This window comes from Solanum stenotomum, chromosome 1 (genome assembly GCF_019186545.1).
Source record: "Solanum stenotomum isolate F172 chromosome 1, ASM1918654v1, whole genome shotgun sequence".
Lineage (NCBI taxonomy): Eukaryota > Viridiplantae > Streptophyta > Magnoliopsida > Solanales > Solanaceae > Solanum > Solanum stenotomum.
In genome coordinates, this window is record NC_064282.1 from 36,374,282 (window position 1) to 36,401,964 (window position 27,683).

The window sequence follows — 27,683 nt, forward strand, 5'->3', positions numbered from 1 at the left end:
TATCTTGAAGATGAAACACTAAAATACAAAAGAACATTGATGAACTTGAATAATAAATATGTACAGTTCTCATAGACACACATTGAACTCTACCAGTATTGTTCTCAATGCTAGTTCCTAAATCTGGCATGCAGCTCCAACCACTGTTACTAGCTACTGATACCTATAGTTAATCTTGTTAGCTAAGCTTAGGAGAAAATTGAATGGTAAAAGCTTGGAGCTAATTGGAAGAGAGTAGAACTCCCATCAAGGTTTAAAGGTGAAGCCTCACATGATCAGAATAAGGGGAAGTTGCAACTAGCAATGCCGCCACTTAAACAAGCCAAGCCCACTACAACTCTCTGCATCATTATCATCTGTTGAGTCTGACCCGCTTCCAACTGATTCATCCGAACTCTCCTCTTGTAGAAGCTGTATTCTATCAGCATGTTTGATGATCCAGTCAGTGAATTCAGGAGACGAAGCTAATTCAGCTACAGCTTCCTTGGTAGACTCTTGCGTGAAATCTTCCCACTCCTTTGGCGAGAATCTCTTTCTGTTAGGTGTCTTGTGAAAAGTTGAATAGTATTCGTCCACTTTTTTACCCTTGCCATCTGAAAAACCTGGAAGGACCAAAATAAGCATCATAATGAAACTTGAGTGCTGCAATCTGCAAATCCCTAACATGGAGACCAAGAGCAAAAGGTGATAAAATATAAAGGAAAATGGTCTGACACTGATAAAGTTGGAAACATAGGAAAAGGTGAACATATAATGTATATATACCACATTCAAAATAGTAGCATAAAAGACCTAATCAACGTTAAGGCAACCCATAACACATTGGTCAATCAATTTCTTCTTATGTGGTGGCCGTTGTGTGTGTGGGAGGGGGTCGGGGGATAAGTAGGACTTTAGACATGGATATCAAGCTCACAATGCTGAATATTTTGCATCAGAAAATGGCTAGAAGCAAAATAATTACTATAGTTTTGGGGGTATCCAAAAATATGAAACAGCCACAAAATATTGATAATTCAAGAGATCAATTACACCACGAGCCCAATTTATTGGACTCCTCTCTAGTGAACCATCCATCCATTTCTCCCAGTTGGCCCTTGTATGTTTTAGACATGTCTACTTCATAATTTAAGGGGACCAGATTTATTTGCTTAACTACAACTCTTAACCCAGAGAAGATTGATGATTAGTGAACTGCTGTGGGTCTAAAAGAGTACAAAGATCCAAAGAGAACTCCATATCTCACCGGTTTGGCATCTCTAATGTCACTGTTTTTCCTTTCTTTCAGCTATGGAGATAAAACATGCAAGCTGTCCTCAGCTCCAATGATGTGAAAAAGGCTCAACACTACCATGGATAACCCAAGATTTTGCTCAAGGAACGCCATGGATCTGCTAGCTAGGAAGAAGAAGACGGAGAGGTCATGAACTTTTTGCTCCTTTCCTAATCTGTCCTAAGTAACTAGTGGGGTTTTTGGGTCCAGTTTTTTATAGTTGTGGACTTTTTTCTTTGCTTTTTGTTCTGTTCAGATGTCGGTCCATTTTTTTGTATATAACTTTGAAATTTTTTATAATTTCCCCCATTTTGGGGGTTCTAATTTAAAAATAAAAAAACACTTGTGCAGTAAAATATGACATCGGGAATCATATTGCAATTACATTATGGCAAACAAAAATGTCTTTGTAATTGCATTATTGTATAATTATCATGGTGCATAATTAATAACACATGTAGTCCCTAAGTTAATTACACAATCGTTTCCAAACACACTTAGGCCCCATTTGTTTGTACTAAGATTAAGCATCTGAATCTGAATGCATATCTAAGTGATTAAGAAACGTCAATTAAAGTCTATAACTTGAAAGTGTGAAGGAGTATTTGAAGCTCATAAGGTTAAGACTATTAAGTGTATAAAGGTACTTCATATAGTTGAACAAGATTTGCATGCAATATTGAAGCTTAAGTATGTGAGCCAACCCACAATGGGTTTCAAGATTGTATGTGGTCTTTTCTGGTTCATAGATTGGTGGAGTGCAAGGCTTTAAGGCTTAGTTAAACCTAAGTGTTCGACCATATATTACATCTTGACTACATTGAAGCACCTTGCAAACAGTGAGATTTTTCCAAGGATACGGCCATCTACGAGAGGTTTTACGGACATAGAAGTCGTTCTACAACCGTGTATTTGACCGTAAAAAAGATCAGAGAAGCTGAAATTGCAAAATCGGAAAATTTTTACAATCCATGGTGGGATCCACAACAAGTTTCACGCCTGTAGATGTTTTACGGCCAATTGCCAATCCGTGGATTTAAGCAGGCATAAAGTTTATGAAAGCTTAAAACGTGATCTAAAGCTGATTTCTCATCATTTTTTTCACATAACTCACCCATAAGCTCTCCAAGGGGGGTTTCTACGATGTCCAAGGTAAGGATCATTCATGGTTCAGGCTCGATTTTTGCCTGTTATCGACGTGGTTGCTAATTAAAACTTTCTTCACTTCTAGTCAATGTTATCAAAGGCGCGCTTTAAGCGCGCTTAAGCCCTGAAGTGAGGCTCAAAACATGTTGAGCGCTTCGCCCCGCTTTCTGCGAGCTTCAGCGTTGTCATCAAGATTCTAAGACAAACTTTTCCTTGCCAACGAGCCTCTTATGAAGAACTGACACTAAACAATTGATATTTCACTTTATCATAAATTTTTTTCAATTTCTTTGGACATATATTTGTCATTCATGTTTATAATTATTAGTCTTGGACTAAACATATATGTTTGTATTTTTTTCTCCCTTTGCGCCTTTTTTCATTAAATCCCACGCTTTATTTACGCTTTGCGCTTAAAACCCCCATGGACCTTAGAGCTTTTTTGCGCTTTTCACCTTTGATAACACTGCTTCTAGTTTGAAGCACCATACACCAGCAAAACTCTGGTTGCTAGTGTACTAAGCAAGGATCATCATATTGCCTCAAATCTAGTGTATCATAAAAGAACTAAACATATTGAGGCTACCTGTCATTTTATTTGTAAGTGTGAGAAATATTGAAGAAAAATATTATTGAATGTGTATCTACATTAGAGTGTTGTAAAAAGCAACAAAAAGCGTGCTTAAAGCACGAAGCAAGGCGCAAGCACTGCACTTTTATGCTCTGAAGCGAGGCGCTACTGAAAAAGCGAACGCTTCAGTAGGCGAAGCAAGAAGCGCGCTTAAAGCAAAGGCGACAAAAAGCTCGCTTAAATGAGATAAGCGCTAGTTAAGGTTAAAAATATTCTGTAAGGTATTTTTTAAAATTTATGTAAGTATACTTGGGCAACATCTTTCCAATTATTTTTCCTCCTTGGTCGACTTGCTGCGACACTCTACAGGTTAGTTCTCTTCTTCTCTTTCTCTTCATCTCTTCTTCTCTTTGGTCGACTATTGCTCTGTTTTTTTGTCTCTTCTTCTCTTTGGTCGACTGCTGCTCTATTTTTTTCTCTTCTTTTCTTCTCTTTGGTTGACTGCTGCACTGTTTTTCTTTTTTTGTTTTGCTGGCTGCTGCTATGTTTTGTCTCTGTACTTTTATTCCTTTGTTTTTTTGTTGTTCTGTGACAGAGTTACTGCTGCACTGTTTATAATGCTATGCTCTGTTTTTTTCTTTTTTTTTGTTTTGCTGGCTCCTGCTCTGTACTGTCTCTATATTTTTTTGCTGTTCTGTTACTGAGTTACTCTTCTATTTTTGCTTGTAGTAAGTTGTATTTCTTATTCAATGTCACAATGAAGAATAGGAGTTTGATCCTTTGTGATTTGGTTATGTATTTGTTTTATATGTTATGACTTGAGAGGATTATTGACTATCTATTTACTTTTTAATCTAAGAATATGTTACCTCTATTTAGTTATTTAATATTTTTTTATTTTTATACTAGATACCGCTTTATTTGAAAAAAGTGTGTGCTTTGCTTCTCGCTTCACAGCGAGCCCTCATCACTTTTTTTCGCTTTTCGCTTCCCAAAAAATTGCTACATGATTACATTGAGACCCTATTTATAGCCACTACACTAGACTCCTGTTCCAACTAGGACACTACAATACAATCCTTTTCTAAGTAGATTTCTATATACTATTTCTATTGGTATTCCTATTCTAAGTAGGATTGTATATATTATTCTTGTTCATATTCCTATTCTAAACTCCCCCTCAAGCTGGTGCATACAAGTTATATGTATCTAGCTTGTTACAAATGTAATTAATATGAGGATCGATGAGGGGCTTAGTGAGATATTTGCAAGTTGATCACTCGACTTCACAAAATTGACCGTCAATCTCAATGTGCTTAGTCTTCTCATGAAATACTGAATTTTGATGCATAATGTCTATCAAACACAGAGTGATAAATTCCCGGTGTTGAACTTCCCAAACCAAGCTTGAGAAACCTGTTTCAGACCATTTACGTAATCGACATACAAGGCTACGAAACTTCCCTTGAGCAACAAAATTAGGTGGTTGTTGCTCCATATAGACTTCTTCACACTGCAGCAATCACCAGAAAGTGCTCAAAATCTGGTCTAAAATAATTGGATCGTCTTGGAATCAATAGATGAGTCGATGTTAAACAAGAAAGTCATCGAAAAACCGACTGAAACATGCTCATGCGTCGGCTTATTAAATTTGATGGTTGAAAGTGGTCACAATTTGAGAAATACAATTATATGAGTAGGGTTAGAATGATGGCATGATCCTACTGAAAAATAGAAATTATATGGGTAGGGTCAAATTGACGATACGACCTACTGAAAAGGAGAAATTATGTGTAAGATCGAAATGATGGCACAACCCTACATAAATTAGAAAGTAGTCACCGAAAAAATGGCACGGTACTACACAAATCGAATATGAAAAAGCAGTCACCAGAAAGATGGCACGGTGCTACACAAATAAGACATGAGAAAGTAGTCACTGGAAAAATGCACGGTGCTACACAAATCAGATGTGAAAAAGTGCTCCGAAAAAATGCACAATACTATGCAAATTAAATATGAGAAAGTAATCACCGAAAAGATGCATAGTGCTATCGGCTACGGAAATTAAATATGAGACAATAGTCACCAGACAGATACACGGTGACCCAACTTTCGCTAACATAATCGTTGGTCAGACGGGTGGCAATGAGGAATAGACGCCCGCTGGTAGCGGAAGCTCTTTGATTCTTTACCAAAATCGTAGAGACTCTGATACCATGTGAGAAATATCGAGGAAACATATTATTGAATGTGTATCCACATTATTACATTAAGACTCTATTTATAGACACTACATTAGACTCCTTTTCCAGACACTACAATACAATCCTTTTTCTAAGTAGATTTTTGTATACTATTTTTATTTCTATTCCTATTCTAAGTATGATTGTATATATTATTCTTGTTCCTATTCCTATTCTAAACAGTAAGATTCAAGAAAACTTGATTTCCACCGACAATGTGAAGAAATGAGAGCAACTAGTTGATTTGCTCACAAAGGCGATGAGTGAGACTTGAGTTAATTACCTTTGTAGCAAGTTAGGCGTGATAAATATCTATACTTCAACTTGAGGGGGAGTATTACAAAATGTATATAGATATCATTCTTTGTAATGTAGCCATAATTGGGTAGCAGATTTGTAGCAAGCCTTCTTTATTTTCTTTCCTAAGTTGGCATATAATGTATTGTATTTATATCTTGCTTATCTATTGGATTAAGACATTTAACTTCCAGTCAATCACACACATGAACCTTTAGCATCCATTGTAAGTTGGACAAGTATAAATGTGGTACCCTAATAAATATAAAGTAGAGCTAATACCTTTGACAGGAGAATCAGACCATGCAGATGAGCTCGGGCTACTGTATGGAACTCCAACCGAACCAAACTTTCTGGATTTGCTAAAGAACTCAGCACGTTTTCTATTCATGTTTATCTGCTTACTACTCTTTGCCCAAACATCTCCGATTCCAGAATATGACAAATCCCTGCATGAAACGTACAGATGTGTGAAAGAGCACTACATGTTTCAAACCAAGAAACAGTTCTAGCATCATATTTTACGTGATATGAGAGAAGAGAAAGAAAAGAAAAAGAAGACCCCTTAAAATGGAAGTGGTTGGTGGTTAGGCAGACAAAAGGGTTCTATCTATAGCGAGGAGATTGGCTTAATATTCTCGCTTACCACATTTAGGAAAAGTAAAAGGAAACAGATTCAGACAAAGGCAGTTACACTAAATATCAAATGATAAGATAAAAACATGAGATATACAGGTGGAAGCATCTTTTGGCAAGCAAAAGCAGGGAGTTCCACCTGGCTAGTAAGCAGCACAACAGCCTACTCAGGAACAAAAAGAGACATCAGGAAAGATAGACAACGAAAAGCAGCAAGTTGATAAGAATACAGATATACAGGAAATACACAATGTGAAAGACTAACAAACAAAGGAAAGAAACATCACAATAAAGTGGACACTGGAGTTGGTGATCAATACAGAGGAGGTAAATGATCAAGTGGAAGCAATAAAAGTGATAGATCAATCAGTAGAAAGCAAGGAGAAGGAAAAACAAGATAATAACAAGAAAACGGCCCATTCAGAGGAGTTGGTAAACAAACAGAAAATAGAGCAACTCCAAAGGATGTGACAAAACTGAGACACAATTGACAGACAAGGTATCTGACTTGGTACAAATTGTTAAAGAGGTACAACTCAAAGACACGGGACCACAAAGTACAGAACTACAGAAGGAGCACGGGGCCATTAAGTACAGGACTACAGAAGGAGATTATATGTTATCAAAAACTTCCTTACTCATTCCCAATCCTGAGATCATTCCCCTCTAGAGTTAGAATTTTCACAAACAGCAGAAAAGATATCAAGCCATTCAGGTTCTTGAATTTCTGGACAAAACATGAAACTTTTAAAGCTTTGATTCAAGAGAACTGGAATGCTGAGTTTTGTGGCAATCCCTTCATTGTTTTTCAACATAAATTGAAAAAGGTGAAAAGAGCTCTAGTGAAGTGGAGTAAAGACACTTGATGAATTATATTTCAAGGGCAATTTGAAGAAGATCCAAGTCTTCCAAAAAGGAAAAGTTTATATAAACTGCAAGCAAAACTCAGCAAAGATATCTACATTTGGAGGAAAAACACTGGAAACACAGGTGTTTAAAGTGGCTTCAAGATGGTGAAAGGAACACAAAGTTTTCCATGCTTATGTGAATGGTAGAAGAAAGAAGCTAAGACTCACATATATTCAATGCAGAAGGGGACAGACAGACATCAAGGAGATAGCAGATGAGGCTATTAGTTTCTTTCAGAAACAATTAACTGAGCAGCATATCTCAGAAGATTTTAACCTACTCAAACACATTACTAATTTGATTGATGAAGAGAAGCACATAAAGTTAACTGAATTAACAACAAAAGATGAGATTAAAATGGCAGTTTTTGAGCTGAGTGGAGAAAGTTGTAGTGGTCCTGATGGCTTTACAGGGAAGCTCTATCAAACAGGTTGAGAAACTTTAAAAGAAGATGATCAATATAGTGAGGGCTTTCTTTGTTGGACAGGATATTCCCAAGTCCATCATATACACTATCCTGGTTTTATTACCTAAGAAGGAGAAGATAAACATCTTTTCAGATGTAAGATCAATAAGCCTGAACAACTTTAGCAATAAGATCTTATTCAGGATGTTGCATGATGATTGGTGAATCTATTACCTGGTATTATATCACCAAATCAAGCAGGTTTTGTTAAAGGAAGAAGCATTGTAGAGCATGTGTTATAACTTACGAGCAAGGGACATAAGAAAGAGGACCAAAACACCTAATGTAGTGATAAAGCTTGATATGACAAAGGCATATGATAGATTATCTTGGTTGTTTATCACCAAAGTGCAATTTGGATTCTCATAGGTGATCGTTGATATGGTTTAACAGAACCTTGTCACATAACTGGATGGCTAGATATGATAAAATACCTGGAGACCTACAAACCAACACTGTACTATAAAACGATACAACGGACTTTGCCAGAGGTCAGAAGCAACAAGTGCAACACGGATTGGGCCAGCAGGGGCTATCCTGGTAGAAGTTCATATGGTTTTTGCTTAAGGAATCACCATGGAGACTTGTTAAACGCTCAAGTAAAGGACCGGAGCTCCTCTTTACCTTCTTTTTTTTCTCAGTCTTTTTTCATTGATGGATAATCGAATCTATTTCAGATTAGGGGTCAAGTCCTATGATCTAACTGAGTCCAAATCTTGCTCGGAGACTTGGTATGACTGGGTGGAAAGTTCGAAAAGCCAGATGAGGAGGATGGTGTTGAGCAAAGGAGCTCTTTTTTGGTTATGCACAAGGTTGAAAGAAGCTACTGCCATAAAGGGAAGAAGCTTTAAATCTTGGAGGAGTAGAGTTATCTCTACCAACATTTACTGCTCTTTAAAGTTCAACAAATATGGCAGATTCATTTCAATTATTACGGTTAATGGCCAAACAAGAGCAGTCATCATCATGCCAGAAAACAAATTTGATGAAGGTTGGAGTGGTCTTGTGACTATGATTGAAAACTTCATTAATAGAGATACAGGAGTACAAGGTGCAATAAATACTACTAGAGATGCTTCAAAGAAGCCTTGCATAAAAGTAAATGGACTCAGAGAGCCTGAAATAGACATGGAGCAAGTGACCCTAAAAGCAGCCTCAAAAATAGAGGGGAATGATTTTCTCAACAGATGCCTGGTCGGATGCTTTACTGACTGTGTCCAGATACCCACTCGGAATGACGTGAGAAAATGGGCTCAACAGATGTGGAAAGGGGCTCAAAATCTTCAGGTCTATGATATGAATGGAGTCCAATTTTTGTTTGAATTCCAATCCAGAAAAGCTGCTCAGCATATCCTGTTGGGGGATTGGAGAAGACAAGGAAGCAGACTTTTGTTAGAATGGTGATCTCCAAAAGAGGGTGCTTTTCCATATCACAAAACTTTCGACTAGTTTTGGATTATGGTTTTAGGGCTTCCATTGCACTTATGGTCGGAAAAAGTGATGAAGGAGATTGGGGAAAAATGTGGCGGTTGGATCGAAAAATGAGGAGGAAACTGAACTCAAAAATCATCTTAGATGGGCAAGAATTCGAGTTAAAGGACCCAGAGAGCAGATCCCTTCCACAGTCGAAGTAGATGATGGAGATTATACCTTCTCGTTGCCGGTTTGGTGTGAATCATCGGCGAGGTACTGAAGGAGTGGGGTGGATGAGAACAATAATCGAGATGTCAGGGATGTCTCTGGGGAAGTTGCCACAACCCATGAAGGAGAAAGAGACTATTCATATGATAACCCAGGGGTCTGAAAGGGATATTACATCAAGCATTAACGAGAAAAGGAGATAAGGATTGATGTGACTAGTGGGACCCCTTATGATGGCTAATTTAATTCTAAGGAGCCTTTGGGTCATATCTTTATTTCTGCTGGGCCAAATATCTCATTAAATCTCGTTGGGCCTTCAGCTCAAAGGATTCAGTCTTTTAAGACTTATCAAAAACATTTTGTGGAACCTTTTACTTATTTCATTAATGTAGAACTCGGCAAGGATTACTCCTTGAAAGCTCTTTCTCCCTTTGGAGATAATGTAGAAGAGGCCATGCGAATGACCACCACCTCAGTAGACAGGGAAGAGGCTTTTATTTTGCCACCAGAGTCCAGCGAACTTCTGAATATCAACATGCAACAGGACAATGACAAAATTGGAAGGGAGGATTTTTTACCTTTAGACCCCGGAGGAGATGAGTTGGGGGAGGTGCAACAGTGGGCATCTAACTGTTTACAGTGACCCTACACCACTTAACATCGAAGAATTACAGGGGGAGGGCTACATAGAGGACAAGGCAACGCTTTGGGTTCACTCCAATGTTATTAAACTCAGTCAGCGATTCGGAGCAGCTTTCACAGGTTGTGAAAAAATTGCTTTTCGTTTATTCATGAAGGTGGACGAATAAACGAAAAGCAGTGGTGGTGCTTTCATTTTAGCCACTAAACTGAAGCTTTTAAAAGACAAACTGAAGGAGTGGAACAGGGAAAGGAATGTCAGTTGGAGGAAAAAGGAGGAAATCTTGAATGAAATCTCAATGCTAGAGAACAATCAAGATCAGAGGCAGCTCACTGAGGACGAACTGGCCCAAAAGTCCAATTATTTTTGGACTTTGAGAAGCTGGCTAGAAATGAGGAGATAGCTTGGAGGCAAAGGTCCAGAGTTCAATGGTTAAAAAGTGGAGATAAGAACACTAAATATTTCCACAGGATTGCCACAGCACACAAGAGTTTCAATGCTATTGACTCTCTAGAAGTGGAGGGTGAAACAATTACTGACCCTGCAGTGATAAAAGAGAACATTCAGAACTTCTATCAAAACCTATACAAGGAACCGGAAAATTGGAGACCTGACTTTAACCTCCATGAGGCTCCAGGAATTACCAATGAGGAACAAGATTGGTTGCGAAGGCAATTTGAAGAGGAGGAAGTTCCTAACAGTATCAAGCTCTGTGCCAGTGACAAGGCACCCGGCCCAGATGGATACCCCATGTGTTTCTACCAGTGTTTTTGGGAGGTCCTGAAGGAAGATATCATGAACACTTTGCAACATTTTCATTCTCACCAGGTCTTTGAAAGAAGTTTCAATGCGACTTATGTGGCTCTCATTCCCAAGAAAATTGGAGCTGCTGCATTAAGGGATTATAGACCTATCAGTCTCATCAGTGGGGTCTGTAAAATCATTGCCAAAGTGCTGACAGAATGGTTGAAAACGGTAGTAAATAAATTGGTGAACACTCATCAGATGGCCTTTATTTTAGGAAGACAGATTATGGACGCTGCTCTTATAGCCAATGAATGTGTGAATACTAGATTGAGAGGGGGGGTGCCAGGCATTATGTGCAAGCTAGATATAGAGAAGGCTTATGATCACGTGAACTGGGATTTTTTGCTAAACATTCTCAGACAGATGGGATTCGGTGAAAGGTGGTTGAAATGGATTGGCTTTTGTATTAAAACTGTTAGGTTCTCCATACTTGTAAATGGAGAACCTGTGGGTTTTTTTCGGTCAGAGAGGGGTCTTGGACAAGGTGACCCTCTCTCCCCTTTCCTATTCATCATTGCCATGGAGGGTTTCAACAGTATGATGAGGATTGCAATTAGCAACAGGTGGATTAAGGCATTCAAGGTTAGCAGCAGACCAGGAGTAGATATGGAAGTATGTCATCTGTTGTATGCAGATGATACTGTGATATTTTGTGAGGCTATAGCTGAACAAATTTGCTATATCAGGATGATACTAATTGTTTTTGAAGCCATTTCTGGTTTAAGCGTTAACTGGAGGAAAAGTAACCTCTTTCCTATTAAAGAAGTGGTGCAGATGGAGGAACTAGCTCATACCTTGGGGTGTAAGGTAGACAAATTACCAACAGTCTATCTAGGCATGCCATTAGGCAACAAACACAAAGAATTGATTATCTGGGATAGGATTTTGGAAAAGCCGGAAAAGAAGTTGTCTCTTGGAGGCAGGCTCTCTTTGATAAATGCAGTTTTGGACTCGCTTCCCACATATGTGATGTCCCTATTCCCTATTTCAATAAGTGTGGTCAAGAAGTTGGACCGATTAAGAAGAAATTTTATTTGGTTTGGGAACAAGGAGGGAAAGGGGGTATCATTTGGTAGAATGGAAGACTGCACAATTACGCAAGGAGGCTGGTGGTTTAGGAGTAAGGAATCTGAAACTGCAGAATGATTGCTTGCTCATGAAATGATTATGGAGATTAAATTGAAATGAACATGCTCTATGGAAGGAGGTAATCCTGAATAAGTATGGCCAGACAGAGCAATGGTGTACCAATGCAGTATCAACCACCTATGAAACATCGGTATGGAGATCTATAAGGAATCTTTGGCCTAGACTAGTAAAGAATTCATGTTTTGAGGTGGGTGCTGGGAACAAAATACTATTTTGGAAGGACCTATGGATTGGACAAGAAGTTTTAATGCAAGTTTTCCCTGATCTGGCCAATATATGCACTAACCTTGAGGTTACAGTGGCTGATAGCTGGTCCCCACAGGGATAGAACTTCTTCTTCAGGAGGCATCTTAATGACTGGGAAGTATGCAGGTTTGTGGAGCTATTGCAGATGATTGATGGTTTCAATGGCACTACTGTAGAGGATGACACTTTTAGATGGAAACATGATAAGGATGGCAAGTTCTCTGTAGGTAGAATTTATAGGAAAGAGGTATTCCGAATGCCTGAGAACAAAATAGGTCCTTGGAAGCATGTATGGAAAAGAATGGCTCCTACTAAGGTCAAGTGCTTTGCTTGGTTAGTAATCAGGAAAGCTTGCCTCACTCATGAGATCCTACAGAAAAAGGGATTGCCAATTGTGTCCAGATGCATGTTACGTAGTGAAGCTAGAGAGACAAATAATCATCTGTTCCTCCATTGTAAAGTCGCATCTCAACTTTGGACTATGTTCCTCAGTTTAACAGAGACAAAATGGTCAATGCCAGAGCACACAGTAGACTTGTTAAGTTGCTGGATTAGGAGAGGGGGAAGCAAGACACAGAAGAAGTGGTGGAGAATAATCCCACACTGTATCTGGTGGACTATCTGGAGGGAGAGGAATGGAAGAAACTTTGAAGATAGATTCAACAACATTCAGAAAATCAAAGAGAGCTGCATAACAACTTTCTACTTTTGGTGTAAAGAACATTGTATAGAAAATGCTGAACAATTAGTAGATCTTTTAGGAATACTGTAATTAGTTTCTTGTTCTAGCTTGTTACTACTTTTTGGAGGTCTCCAGCATACCTTAATGCTGAGGATTACAACATTACCAGTTTCAAAAAAAAAAAAAACGCTCAAGCAAAGGAACTACCAAAAAATCACCTTGCATTCCTTGGGCAAATTCTGCCATTTTTCGTTATCATTCATGCCATATGGGGTACATACCTTTAAATTAAATATTCTTTAAACTTTTATAACATGAATATCATTAAATATAATTTTTTGGTTAAGTTTTGTCTATAACAACCAAATAAAATATAAATGCTAATGGTGTTATAGGCGTATACAATAACATTCAAAATAAGATCTGGACAAACGAGGTTGTTATAGAGAGGCTTCACTATACACACTTGTTAGGGGGATGAAGAACAAAGAATTTTCAAAGGATAGAAAAGAGCCAAAGGATATCTTTCAGTCATTTGTATTTTGGTGTAAACATAGTTGTATGGATTTTTGAAAGTTAAATGTTGTACATGATATTGTCATTGGTGCGTAGATTAAAGACAGATTATTTATTTATCAAAAAAGGAAGAAAGAATTGAGGCCAATTATACCGCATAACAGAGAATGACCATGAAGAAACAATTCAAAGGAGAACTTAAGACAAGAAATTACCTTGACGCATGCCGCTGCATAGAAGTAACAGCAAAGCAAATAAGCCACCAAGAACTGAGCACCAAGATCGCTAAAGGAGAATCAAGTGTGCTCTAGCAAAGAAAAAGACAAAATTAAGTGCACTATATCTTATGTTAATAACAGCGTCAAGCATGTGTCCGCATGTGTATTAGATTAATTTGACTACATCATAGTGCAAAAATATACATGGCACATCAGAATTTTCACAGATACTTCATCCCTTCCTAGTTATTTTTCTATTATATAAACCATAAAAATCATTTTATAGATAGCACACCAAGATGATGCCAAAATTACATTGTCTAGCATTGAGCTTCTAGAAAGTCTTCCCAACCCCAAAAGTATAGATGACGTAAAAGAGAGTTCTTGATCTTCAACATTGGTTTTCAGTTCCTTATTTCCTTAATCAAGTAATAATACTTTATTAACAATGGATACAAAACATATACTTGTATATAAGGAGTAAACCAAAAAGTAGAGAACTTCACAATATATATGATTTTCTAAGAATGACATTAATTCTTCTATACCTAAAGGAAACTTATGGGTGCAGCAGCAAAAGAGGACAAGGGATAAGATGCTATCCTCAAGTATGCAAAATCCTTCTCTTTTTTGACAAAATTCTCCTAAATCTTTCTCCATACGATCAAAATAAGTGCTACTAGAGCAATATCCCACGCCCTGACCCTACTCCCCATGCCTACCCTGAATGATTGTATTCCCGAAAAACTATATTAAATGATAAAGACGAAGATAAAGTAGTACAAGTAGGTGTGTCACCTACTTAAGAACAGTGTTATCAAAAGCGCGCTTAAGCCCTGAAGCGAGGCTTAAAACGTGTTGAGCGCTTCGCCTTGCTTCATGTGCGCTTCAGTGTCGTCATCAAGGTTCTAAGGCAAACGTTTCCTTGCCAATGAGCCTCTTATGAAGAAGTGAAACTAAATAATTGATATTTCACTTGATCATAAATTTTTTTCAATTTCTTTGGTGATATATATGTCATTCATGTTTATAATTATTAGTCTCAGACTAAACATATATATTTGTATTCTTTTCTCCCTTTGCACCTTTTTTCATTAAAGTCCACGCTTTATTTCTCTTAGCGCTTAAAGCCCCCACGGACCTTAGAGCTNTATATTTGTCATTCATGTTTATAATTATTAGTCTCGGACTATACATATATATTTGTATTCTTTTCTCCCTTTGCACCTTTTTTCATTAAAGTCCACGCTTTATTTCTCTTAGCGCTTAAAGCCCCCACGGACCTTAGAGCTTTTTTGCGCATTTCGCCTTTGATAACACTGCCTAAGAATACAAGGCCAAAGTTAAGAAAGCAAGTAGGTGCATCACATGCTTACCAAGTTTAAGGCCCAAACTAATAGGGCCAAAGGGAGATGTTTCTTCCTCAAAGTAAAATCCTAAATCATAAATAAGTGGCCTCATTTGGTATGAACTACCATCATTGGATTTATATAATAACCAACCTTCAATGTTGGGTTGATAAAACCTCCTTAAGAGATAACCTAATCAAAACATGTTGATTACGGAAGGAACCAATCTAACAGTCTCCCTTCATACTATATTGTGTTGGAATAGTCGATCTCAATTCCTCAAGCTCAAGCCATCCATATGAAAATTTGCCAACAGCGTGTTGGAGATTTTCAATGATGACAATTCTTTCAACTTCCGCTTTAGTCCATCCAATATACGGTTCTCCATGTAGCATCGTAACTAGAATGGCAATGGTACGGTTCTGCGTGGCGTTCTTCATCGTTTGAGGTTTCAAGAGATTGGAGCAGTTCATATTGGGTATGGGGTTGACTTTAGGATTCAAGGGATATGGGGCTAATGGGGTTGTTGAAGAAGAAGGTTGCACCAGAGACTGCCTAAGGCGAAAATCCAAGTGTATGTAGGGTTAGGGTTTTACATGAGAGAGAAGAGAGCACCATAGCTATTGCAGAATTTTCATTAAAGGTCACCACACTCCGAAATGGTCCTTAACATAGCTATGAAGAAATGGCACCTGGGCCTAACTCAACGCCAAAAGCTAGCTCATGAGGGGAGGATTGCCCAAGTCCATATAAGGAGGCAACCAGTCCATTCCCCTACCAATGTGGGACTTTTATCCACTCTAACACCCCCTTCACGCCAGGCCCAACTGGAGCGTGGACCACAAGTCCAAACGGGGATGGACCTGGCTCTGTAACATGTTAAATTAAGTCTTAGGCCTAACTCACACTTCAAAAGCTAGCTCAAAGGGATGAGGACTTACCCAAGTCCATATAAGGAGACCACCCGTCCATTCCCCAACCAATGTGGGACTTTTACCCACTCTAACAATAGTCATTGCAGAATAATTGTATTCTTTCTCTTACTCTGTTTCTCTATTTTATTCTTAATCAAAGTTTCACTATTAAATCTCTAATCAACTGAAGACTGAAAAGATAATTGTGATTTCTGCTAGAACCCAGCAACTGAGCATAGGAAGAACATATATGTGCACATAAAATGCCATCATATCAACATCGAAGTAACTGAACAAAAGAAGTTCTCAAAACCTGGAAGATGAAGGTAATGCCAATGATGCGTATGGCCCATTTAACAAATTGCGCGACACCAACATCCACATTACCATCATCTGATATAACAAATTTCCGCACCAACCAATATCCTAGACCAGCTCCAGCAAGGATGATTCCGACAAGAATAAATACAGCGACCTGAAATCAAGATGAAATCCACTAAGATACACATCCATGATCTTTTTTGGTGCAAGTCACATATTCAAATGCATAAATGAAACATATCAAAAGACTCATAGGAAATTAACATCAAACTGGTTTCTTTATGGAAGATACTCCCATATAAAAATCTTGCAGTACACATCAAGTTGCAAGGGCCCAAGAAAGTTTTATGAGCAAGAATAGAGTCAAATTTCTTTTCCAAAATGAATACAGTTTACGGGAAGAAAGTCAACATATGAAACTGAACTCCAATACAGTAAATAGAGGTACCCATCAGGGGCAGATTGAATAAGGAATTGACTTCTCTAAAAAGAAGAGAATACTATTTCATCAGCATCTGACACTGCTTTACTTGGCTTATCTAGTAGACTGTTTTTAGCTTTTACGTGTCCAGAGGGATCAAACATTTAGCTTTAGCAAGTGCTACTACCCCTATGTTTTTGGTAGTTAGCGAGATGTTCTTTTCGCTCTTGGAGTAAGAAAAATATGTCTGAAAGATGCGTAGCAGTGAAATCAAGAGATTCCAGAATCTCTCTTTCCTGATCAAGAAAAAGAATAAGCCAGCAAGGTCTTCCTTATTATACGTGTGTGCAAGAGATTTTGTTTAGTGTAAGGAGTAAGGCAGAAGTCATAAATGAAATCGAACACCCGTTTCATTCTCTGTTCATTGATGATACATGAACTAGTTTTCGGATATCTATCAGATATGAGTGTATGGAGGTATCCAATACTAGTTTATTTTTGACAAATAATTGCAAAGTAACACCTTTTTTTTTTAATTATCACTCATCCAATATGGGTACGGCAACCACACCCAGTTTCTAAGGCATCATATGGCAGGTTAATTTATCAATCTGAATCAGCAAACTGAATATACTACCTCCGTCCCATAATACGAGGCACAATTTGACTTCAATAATTAGTTTGACCAATTTTGGCCTTGAAACAAGCAATAACATAATTACTATCCAAAAATAAAATTACTTACTTCAACTATGTCCACCGTTGCTCTTTCCTCGTAATAGTTTCAACTTCAAATATCAGAATTACCAACAAAAAGATTGCACTCAAAATTTTACTAAGCTTCACTTCCAAACGTTAATTATCATACCGTAAATATTGGGTCAGGTGTCCTCAACCCTCCCCCCACAAAATTCAGTTTAATTTAGCCAATTTACTCTAAAAAGGCTTAATAGATCAATCTACTTATGAACCATTTGAGGTTTTACAACATTATGAACAAAGAGGTCAAGCAGTCTTTAGCAATATGTATAGAAATATGCCTTTACACAGACTATGGTACTCCTAGCTGTCTTCACATGATACTTGTATGTTAGGACTAACTCAAGTTCCCAATCATGTGTCCATTAAGATGTTCAACGATTAATACAAAGCATAAACCTGTAGGTGTTCAAACACAAATGAACGGCAGTGAGACTTAATAGTAGGCAAAACGTAAATTGCCAAGGACTTTAGAGGCTTAGGATCAGAAAAACATTAAAGCAAAGCTAAACGATTCAGCCACAATGACGATAAGACACACAGTAACAAGACGAGATAAGAAAGGAAACAGTCCAGGATTAACACATGGGTAAACTGTTAAATGAACATCCTATTTATTGCAAAGAGAGAACATACAGGATTGTGGAACTCTTCACTTAGCCCAAAGTTTGAGACGATGGAATTTATCAGCATAGAGAATTGATGCACCAAAACTGATCCTGCTCCAAGCTGAAATAAGATTCAGATTGAAGATAACTAACGAACCATCAGCACAAGCAAATTTATCACTGCTGAAAATGAATTATTTGGACTAAATATCTAACCACTGATCCATAGATAGTCAGGTAGAATATATTTTTCCTTCCAGTTGGCAGCAACTTCATCCCCTGTAAAATGAAGCAAATGTAACATACCAGATGTTATGAGGGAACTCTTAAGAGAAACTCAGTCAGAAAGGCTTGTTTTGTATTGACGAAACTTGAATAAGCTAGTTAATTTTCTTTCCAATGTCAATCTGATAAATCCAGGTGATACAAACATACAGCTCTTTGCAAGATCTTGTAGCTCAATGTTCCAGGTTTCTCTCTTAAACTGCCTAAAATTTACATGTTGAAGTCTAATCCCTAGATAAATGGTTATCATATTCCATGCAATCTTTTTGTTTATATCACCCTAGTTCTTGTCAGGTGTTATTCCTAATAAGTGTTTATGCATATATTTGTATCCTCTTGCAGTCCTTTTCTTTTCTAACTTATCAACAATCGTATGGGGCTGCATCAAACAAAAATGGAAGTCGATTGTCATCTAATATGGCTCTCATTTGCTGGTCCCGTGTGTGTGTGTGGCGGAGGGGGGATTGGGGGATGTTTACAATTGGAAAATTAGATGACATCTTATTTTTATGGTAACTGATGTTAAATCTTTTTATAGATGAGTACATCCAGTCTACTCTGGCAAAGATCTCACATTGGGGATGTGTTTTCCACCAATTTCACTAGTGATTGACGGAAAACTATGGTTGAAGGTACTTAGTATGGAGAACAGAATGTATTTCATTTCGGGAGAAAATCATATGATCTAACTGAGTGTAGCACTGATTCAGAGATAAGGTTTGAGTGGGTTGAGCGTAGCAAGAACTTAATACCAAGGAAGACAATCAGCAGGAAGATTCTCCTATGGATATGCCAGTCAATGCGAAGAGTGTCAAAGAACCAAGGTAATGTCCTCAAAAGAGAGAAACATGGACCAAACCTTGCAAGTTTTTTTGCTCTCAGAAGTTCAATCACTATGACCGTTAATTGAGTGTGGTCGCAGTACAGAAACATATAAGGTCAGTAACTATTATGCCAGAGAATACATTAAATGCAGGTTGGAACGATGTAGCAACAAAAAGGAAGGCGTCACTACTAAAAGAACATTTATTACATGTGAGAGAGCACCTATTACAAGTGAAAAGCAGAGTGTTGAAGGAACTAATATTGAGGTGCTGGCTAAAAGAAAATGGAAGATCAATGACTTACAGATGATGCAGTCAACTGAGAACCCCATCAGAGTCAAAGAAGCTACCTACCCTTCAAAATCAGATCTCCTGAGTAGATGCATAGTTGGAAGATTCATTGGCGACTATGAAACTCCAACTCATAATGAAGTGTCTAGATGGATTTGCAGCACACGGAAAGATGCTAATGCTGTTCAGATGAATGACATGGATGGTTTCAAATTTCTATTTGAGATTACGATGAGGAAGATGGTGGAACATATTTGGTTGGTGAATCGAGATGGCAGTGAAGCACCTGGGAATTAAATTGATGGAAACCAACGTCCGATGAATTCTGACTAATAAAATTTGAAAGCCAGAATTTTAGGGCCACCATTTCATTTACGGAACCAGAAAATCATGAAGGAGATGAGAATTGCGGTGGCTGACTGGAAACAGAGGAAGAGACAGAACCCAAGAACCATCTGTGATGGGCTCGAATTGATAAGTTGGTAGTTTATGGGCTCAAAAGGTTCAACTCAATTGATAAGTAGGTAGTTAATGGGCAGCAAGATTTACTAAGGACTATGGAAAAGGTTGAGGGTTGAGGGTTGAGGGTTGTGGATTGTGGGTTGTGTGTGGAGACTTCAACATAACCAGTTTCTCAACAGAAAAGCAAGTGGCGGCTGAATCTCTGAATCCATGTCTGATTTCTCATAGATTATAAATTACTTAGAGATGGTAGATCCTCCTTAATTTGGGGATCTTATACATGGATGAGCAGATATAATAGACTCAGTTCCTCAAGAATTGTTGACAGGTTTCTTGATTTTACTAACTGGAAAACAGAATTCAAAAGCATCAAACAATCCATCCTTCCTAGAGATAGATGGCATCTATCACAGTTCAATTATACTCATGAGAATCTACAAACAAAGAAACAAACAAACAAAAAAGGAAAATACAACTAAGCTCAAGATACTTCTTGTGCCAGGAGAGCGTAGAAGACAACAAAAATTTTACATTGTAAAGTGACAGGACATTTATAGCAACTTTGTTTGAGCATGACTGACAGAATCTACTATGGATATGCTGAAATGCTGGAACAAAATGGAAGGTAGTGAAAGCCAAGAAGTGGTGGAAATCAATATATGGTGGACTGTATCGAAAGAGAGAAATGCAAGGTGATTTGAAGACAAGAATATCTCTACACAAAGACTTAGATGAACAGCGTAATGTCTTTTTATTTCTGATGTAAAGAGAACCTTGTAGAGGATGCTGAATCTCTAGTAGATTGTTTGTTTAGGGGAACTGTAAATACAGTTTCTAACATTTCCTTAATGATGATGAATATACTGTTACCCTTTTCCATTAAGGAAAAAAAAAGATGACACCTGACATCCCCCATGGTGTATTTTTAAAAAAGGAATAAAAATAGACCAACACCAAAAAGCTCATCAATCTCCTTAACCACAACAAGACAGTACAAGGACAATTCATATGTATCACAAGGTTAAGGAAAATTCTAGTAGGCCTATGCCCACAAAGGTACATGTTATGAAGGACCTGAACTAGTACATGAAGAATATGAACTACAAGCAAAAAAGGAAAAACAAAAACTAGCTTTTAGATTTCACTGACTTATGACTGAATAAAGTTCATTAACTTACCAAAGCGAACAATTCCGCAAATTTAACCCACTTAAGGTTTCTTTCTGGCAGATCCTAATGTTGACATTTCTACAGTAACTCTCCTCTACTAATATTTTGTTTTTGAAAAAAGTAACAGCTCTCCTCTACTAATGTTCTTTTCCACATACGAAAAAAGAGGTTTTTGTTAGTTCTGCAAAAGTGAAGCCAAGGCTTCTCCTTTTGTGTAACCTTGAAACCTATAAGAGCCAGTGAGTTTGTTTTTGCTTTTTGGATCAAATAAGAGCCAGCGAGTTTTCATTACACAACTTTTCCAATAGACCCTTCTGCACAATTTCCTTGTAATTTTGAGATCACACTAGATTTCACAAAACTAAAAACCTTGGAGAGATTAGCAGCTTTCTATCTACATCAGTTTCAATCTTTTTTTAAAAAATGGTAATGTTATCAGTTTCAATTTTTCTTCCAAAAAGGTTATTTAAGGCTTCAATTGGAATAGAAGTATTTAACTCTACGAAAGAATGTAAAGAAAAGAAAGATGAGAGATATAACCACATCAATTGAAAAACCCATAAAATTAAACACAGTTTTCTGAAAAATTGGATAATGTTGGTTAGCCAGTTATACCAATAAATAAGGATCACATTTCTCATTATTTGGCATGAGCCATAGGTTTAGTAAGTTTTTTAGGCTTGGCAAAGGCATTGGTATTAACTGAGCAGCTAAAAGTTGAGCTATAGGGCCATAAGGGCCAACATATACACAGAAACAGCTCTAGACCCCTACAGGAACGGGTAAAAGTAATAAATTAAAGCAAATAAGACGGTTATCCCACACAAGCCTCAATGTACACATAATATAAATAGGAAAAAGACCTAAACTATTTTGATACATACATAAAAATGATGACAGCAGAAAAACCATTCCACAGCTAAAGATGAATAACTTTACCTGGAATAGAAGAACAATGATGACAAGACAAACTCCAATAGCCATTGAACTGCTGTAGTAAAATGGAACCCAACTACTTACAATAGGTGCCACGAGCAGCAGCATTATACCAAATGCAAGAAACAGCAGACGCCATCTTTGTAAATCTGCACATCGTAAAAAGGAGGTAACTAAGCCGTAGACAAGAAACAGAAGGAAACAGATTCCACAGATCCCTAAAGTCCCAAGCATAACAATGCATCTGCCCAACCTTCTTCAATAGTTACAGTAACAGAACCAGAAAAACCACCAACAAGCTTCACATCAAGAATTCTATCCTCATAAGGGGACATGACAGAGTTCCATGGCCCTTTCTGTAAATTCTTCCACGCATCATGTTCACACTGGCACAAGCCAAGAGAAGAATTCCTGCAAGATAGAAATCCCTGTGTCAAAATCTCCAATGGAAAAGACTAAATCATTGTCAGAGAAACTTGAGAATAGAGGCATTCTCTACTTACTTGTGAAAGCATATCTGTAACTTTCCCTGCAATCTATCTGGGGTTACTGCTGATGGGGCCCAACTAACTCGATATGCACTAGAATAACTGCTAAGTCTCCATCGTGATAGACCGGTGATTAGTATGCGTTCACATAATACATCGTCTTTTGACAAAGGGTCTGTCACAAATTTAATTGGAGTCACATTCAGTATCTGATTTTTCAATTTGACACCTGTCATGTCAAAACACTAAGTTGAGTAATGCAAGATTGAGTGCTAACATCAAGATAGTATTCTCTGACAACTTATGTGAGTCAGCATCTGATTCATTTTCACTATCAAGGATATCAATCTCGAGAAAAAGCTATTTTATGCAGACCTACATAAATTGAAATTATTCAAGTTTGCGGCTTTTTATTTTCCCCTAGGAAATGGAGTATCTTCAAACCTTTAGAAAGCTATCGTCTAGAGTGTTCTTGTCCCAGGTTAAAGATGCAAACATCGGTCTTTGTAACATCTTAGTTGACTTGACAAATCCTTTATCGACTAAATCATATATATAGTTTATAGATGTCATTGTAATGCTTTCAGATAATTGGAATTGAAACAGTTGAGAAGTTTGTCACAATTGTTCATTTTTCAAATGGTATGTTGTCCAAAGAATCCACAATTAATTCCTTGACTTCTAGCTTTTCTCTTTCTCAATATTCTTTTTGACAGTGTATCACTTATAATCTTTTTCTTTGCTTAGTCACTACTGCTAACCCTGCATCTTTTTTATCTCTCCTTGAGCCGAGGGTCAATCGAGACAACCTTCCTACCATCACAAGATAGGAGGTAAGGTCTGCGTACACACTACCCTCCTCAAACCCCACATGTGGGATTTTACAGGGTTTGTTGTTGTTGTAGTCACTACTGCTCACCAAACAGCCCAGGATTCACCTCCATCTTTTTACTACATTATGCCTCCAATATATATATTAAAGGAGTCTCTATATGGCCTGGGTATAGCTGTGTTGAATGGGTATAAGTGCTTAATGTCTCTCCTGCAGAATGCATTAAAAACAAGCCAAAAGTGAGCACAACCGAGCAATTTAACTGGCACTCATACCAAGATCCTTCCAAGCAATATTTTGCTCTACATTTTTTTTTGGTTTAGAATTTTTGCTCTACAATTTATTTATTTTTTGATAATGCTAACATTCTGTATATTAACAGGCATACTAAACAATTACAAAAAAGGAACTTCCTGACTATTTTCCTTTTACATGATGTCTAACACATCAAAATATCTTCTGTTTCTTTAAAGCACTCCTAACTACACCAAAAATAAAAACAGACCAAACAATTCATCTTCAACTTCTTAATAATACATTGCTTATCCTCAAAATCTTCATACAGTCCACCAAATACATGTTGGGGCAATCCTCCATCTCTCCTTCGCCTTGGACAAAATACCTTCTCTGCCCCCAACACTCTGGTACCTCCTTTGCCCATGCTGGCATCACCCACTAGATACCCCTCAAGTTAATTAAAATTTTCCAGATCTTTGCAATGTAAAAAAAGATAGTTGCTTATCTCTGTCTTTTCCCCACACAAAAGCTGTGGAACATAACTGAAGTCCCTACTTCTCAGTTCTGCCTGTGTTAATACAGCCTCTTTTGCCACAAGGCAAGTGAAGCAAGCTACTTTATATGGAATCTTCTCATTCCAGATCATTTTCCATGGTCAGCATCCCACTTGGTTGTTGACTTAGATCAGTTACCTATATGCTTCATTCACTTTATATTTTCCCTGTGTATTTCCTTGTGATACCATACCATCCACATCTCCAGTTACACCCTCAAATTGGGGTAGTGTTCTATAAAACTCAGTTATCCTCAATCCCCAATCATTTAAGAGTCTCCTAAAGGTTAAGTTCCAAAACTGTTCAGAATAAACTTCAGCTACTATTGCCTCCTGTTGTTGGCCTAAGTTGTAAATGTCTAGAAAAGTTTGTTGCAGAACCCCTTGGCCCATCCACTAATTCTTCCAAAAGTTTATATTCACACTATTCCCTACTATAAACCTTGATTTACTTATCATTTTGGCCACAGATTTCTAATGGATCTCCTCACACTGCATCCATAAGGGATATTTACTGGATTGGTGGTCCAATTTCCTTCTCCCCCCATTTTCTTCTAATTACTTCCTTCCATAAAGGATTTTCTTCGGAAGCAAATCTCCATCTCCATAGTCATCTCATCATCAAACTTTGGTCCTGCGCTTTCAAGTTCCTGATTCCCGTTCCCCTTCTTTCTTGTTTATTGTCAAGATATCCCATTTGACTGAGTGGGTCTTCTTTCTATCATCATTACCCTGCCACACAGGAAGTCTCTCCTCAGTTTATCATATCTATCCACAACACTAGCAGGGATTGGATATATAGACATCATGAAAGTTTGGAGAGCATCCAAAACACTATTAATGAGTGTCAAATCTAACCCCAAGGCATAGGTATTGCATTTTCCAATTTGTCAGCTTCTTCTGGCATGTCTCCATCACTCCATTCAAGACCCCTTTGATTTTCTCTTTGCTCCCAAAGGCATGCCCAAAAAAATAATATGTGATTCTCCCACTTTGCCTCCCAAAATATCAGCTAGCCTATGAACCTCTTCCACAACATTTACTGGTAAGTGTAGCTCTAACCCCAGTTAATATGCAGCCCTGAATGGCCTCAAATACGATGAAAATAACCCTCAGAAATCTGAGTTGATCCTTGTTAGCATTACAGCATATTGTAAATAAGTTATTTCCATGTTGTTGTCTTAATCTGTAATTAACTTCAACGTTTTTGTCCATTGAAGGAAAGCTAACACACATGAGAGTAGCAACATACACTCCATGACAGTCATGAATGTAATCTGGAGTTTCAAATTATTTAAATTCAAAGTGCCACAAACGTGAGTCGAATCAAGTGGTTCTTATTGCATTAGTTTGGAAACACTTTAAGGAGCTCATACACAAAATTTGGGGTCTATTTAGAGAAGATTTGAGCTGATATCCATAAAATCCGCCACTGAAGAGCTCCGAAGCTCAAATTTTAAAATTCAGAGTGCCACAAATGTGAATCGTTTCGTGTGAGTAACATATCAAAAGAAGCGAAACGTCGAGCGCTCATATCTAAAATGTGTCCCTGTTTAGAGAAGATCTGAGTTGCTCGGGATAGAAAATAATTTCCAGCTCATTGAAGAAGATGACTTGCTGCAAATTTCCTGTTTTTGTGCCCTTGGACAGTGAAGGAGGAGCTGAGCATTGAAACATTGAAGAACAATTCGGGTACACAACCAGTTCAGCTCCACGAATTGCTGCCCAGAAAGTTGGTAACTTCGTGTCCATGAAACACCAGAACCAGCTGCACTTTGTCTCCACGAAATTTGTTCATTCCCACGAAGTTGCTGCCTAATTTTACATTTGAAATTGTTACTGTCTTTTGAATGAGAGTTTAGAAACATGAAGAAGAAAGCTGAAAACACCGGCAGCCATTGAAGCTTGTCCAAAAGCTTGAGTTTGAATTTTGACTTGCCGCAAACGGGCTCCGTTTTGAGTGGTTAATATATCAAATGAACTGGCACATCAAGAGGAGCTCATACCTAAATTTGGGGAGATCTTGGAGAAGGTATCTGGTGGTTTTGCATCAATTTATAGCATCAGCAATACGAAAAATGTAATGAACACCTGGAAAAAAATTCCAGACTTATATGATGCGGAAATAACCACTAATTTACTGTTTTCTTTCCATTTTTCTTTAGAGCTCTTTAACTAGATTACATTGAGTATTAATCCTACTTGCATTAATCATGTTTATTTTTGTGTCTGTATTTCTGTCATGCCAATTTCTTTGGAGCTTTTCTTGTTTGACTTTGGTGCTAACTATTTGATTCAAGTATGTTAGGTTTTAGAGTCATCCGTTATTCATTAAAACAAAATTCATTCTGTCCCTAAGGTAGGTTTGAGACTCGTGACAAGCGATTGATATGAGCAAGAACGGTACAAGTATGTAGTAGACAAAAAAGGAAAATTTCTCTTTCTACCAACTTCTCCTAGTCCTCATCAAGGAATTTTGGGCACTTACTCTAAATCCCATAAAAATGAGAGATAAAAGATTGAGATAGGAGCAAGGGAATGAATTGTGGCAACTCTATGATGAAAAAAGGAAAGGACGTGCGGAGTGAAGTAAGAGAGTCGCCACAAAACCAATCTAGCCTTCTTCTTTGTTCTTAACACAGACTCCTAAAAACGAGCCTACACTTAATGAAACAACAAGTATGGTGGTCTCCTTGAATAAATGACTTGACGTGCTTGAAAACATGGGATTGGAAGCTTTGCCCCAAGGTAAAGAAAATCTTTTGAGACCTTGAATGTAGAATAGTTAAACTTGACAGTGTGAATATTTTGAATGAACAAAGTGTGCGAGATAGCTTGTGTTCATGTGAGCTTAACAGGTTAGGCACCTCTAGTTATCTCCTCAACCCTTAAAATACATAGTAATTCCAATTTCATTGATAATTATATAATATATATGTGCACATAACAGGCAGTCCTTTCAATACTGTTCAGGTAATCAAGTGAAGACGATACAATCTCCAAAGTCCACAAATATATCTCATGAACTCTTTCACTATACCCTAAATATAGAGAAGGTTTCTAGTCACAAAAAAATTGTTCGCTAGTTCGGCTTCTCAATAAAGCAACATGTAACTATAATTTTCAATGGCTATTTTGAACCTTCTGAGTTGATGAAGTATTTGTGAGTATTAAAATTGTCAAAAGTAGCAAAATTGGGATGCCCCAAATTCAAATATAGACTACACAAGAAGAATATGTAAAGGAGAAAGTCATAAGTTTAAAAAAAAAAAAAGAGAATAGTGGAAATAGAGTAACCTTGGAGAGCAGCAACGTGAGCAGTTGAAAGAAACAGAGAGACGCAAAAGAGTACGGGAAGAAGAAAAGCACTTCTGCCGAAGAATAAGAGGAACCCCATTAATGGACCCACTTCCCAAACTCCGCCTCCTCCTCCTCCTCTTCCTTTTCCTCTTCCTCTTCCTCTTCCTCTTCCTCTCTTCCTCTCTTCAGTTTGAAATGAAAAAAGAATTCAAAGGCGGTACATGCCTAGAGAAGACGCAACCAATAGGTACTTGTGTGAGACTTTCTCCCACTCTTAGGACCCGTTTGGCCGTATAATTTGCCAAATAAAATTTGGGGGAAAATTTGACAAACTTGTATCATACAATTTGTCATTATTTAGAAAATATTTTTGATAAATAACTTAAATTTTCAGATACTAGAAAAAATTAGTATTTGGGTTAAATTTTATTATTTGGAAGCTTTTAAAAATTCAAATTCTACACCAAATTTTTATCTTTTATAAAAGCACC

The 27,683-nt window shown here is 37.6% G+C and overlaps 1 protein-coding gene across 1 annotated transcript; it reads right to left on the bottom strand.

The window, feature by feature from the left end:
* Window positions 1-27,385, bottom strand: LOC125873419 (uncharacterized). Its single transcript, XM_049554364.1, has 10 exons — window positions 27,190-27,385; window positions 22,286-22,499; window positions 22,036-22,193; window positions 21,786-21,931; window positions 18,032-18,094; window positions 17,844-17,936; window positions 16,020-16,181; window positions 13,441-13,532; window positions 5,816-5,982; window positions 1-602 (listed from the first exon to the last, which is right to left on the bottom strand). Exons 1-10 carry the CDS (start codon window positions 27,287-27,289, stop codon window positions 298-300), a joined length of 1,500 nt encoding a protein of 499 aa, XP_049410321.1. The 5' UTR covers window positions 27,290-27,385; the 3' UTR covers window positions 1-297.
* Window positions 27,386-27,683: the final 298 nt, after the last annotated feature.

Bases quoted from the DNA above. Each gene is read 5' to 3' on its own strand.
- LOC125873419 (XM_049554364.1), bottom strand. From the start codon at position 27,289: ATGGGGTTCCTCTTATTCTTCGGCAGAAGTGCTTTTCTTCTTCCCGTA. The intron at 22,500-27,189 runs GTTACTCTATTT...TTGACATGACAG, and splicing joins TCACGTTGCTGCTCTCCAAG to GTGTCAAATTGAAAAATCAG. The intron at 18,095-21,785 runs GTAAAGTTATTC...TTCATTTTACAG, and splicing joins TCATTGTTCTTCTATTCCAG to GGGATGAAGTTGCTGCCAAC.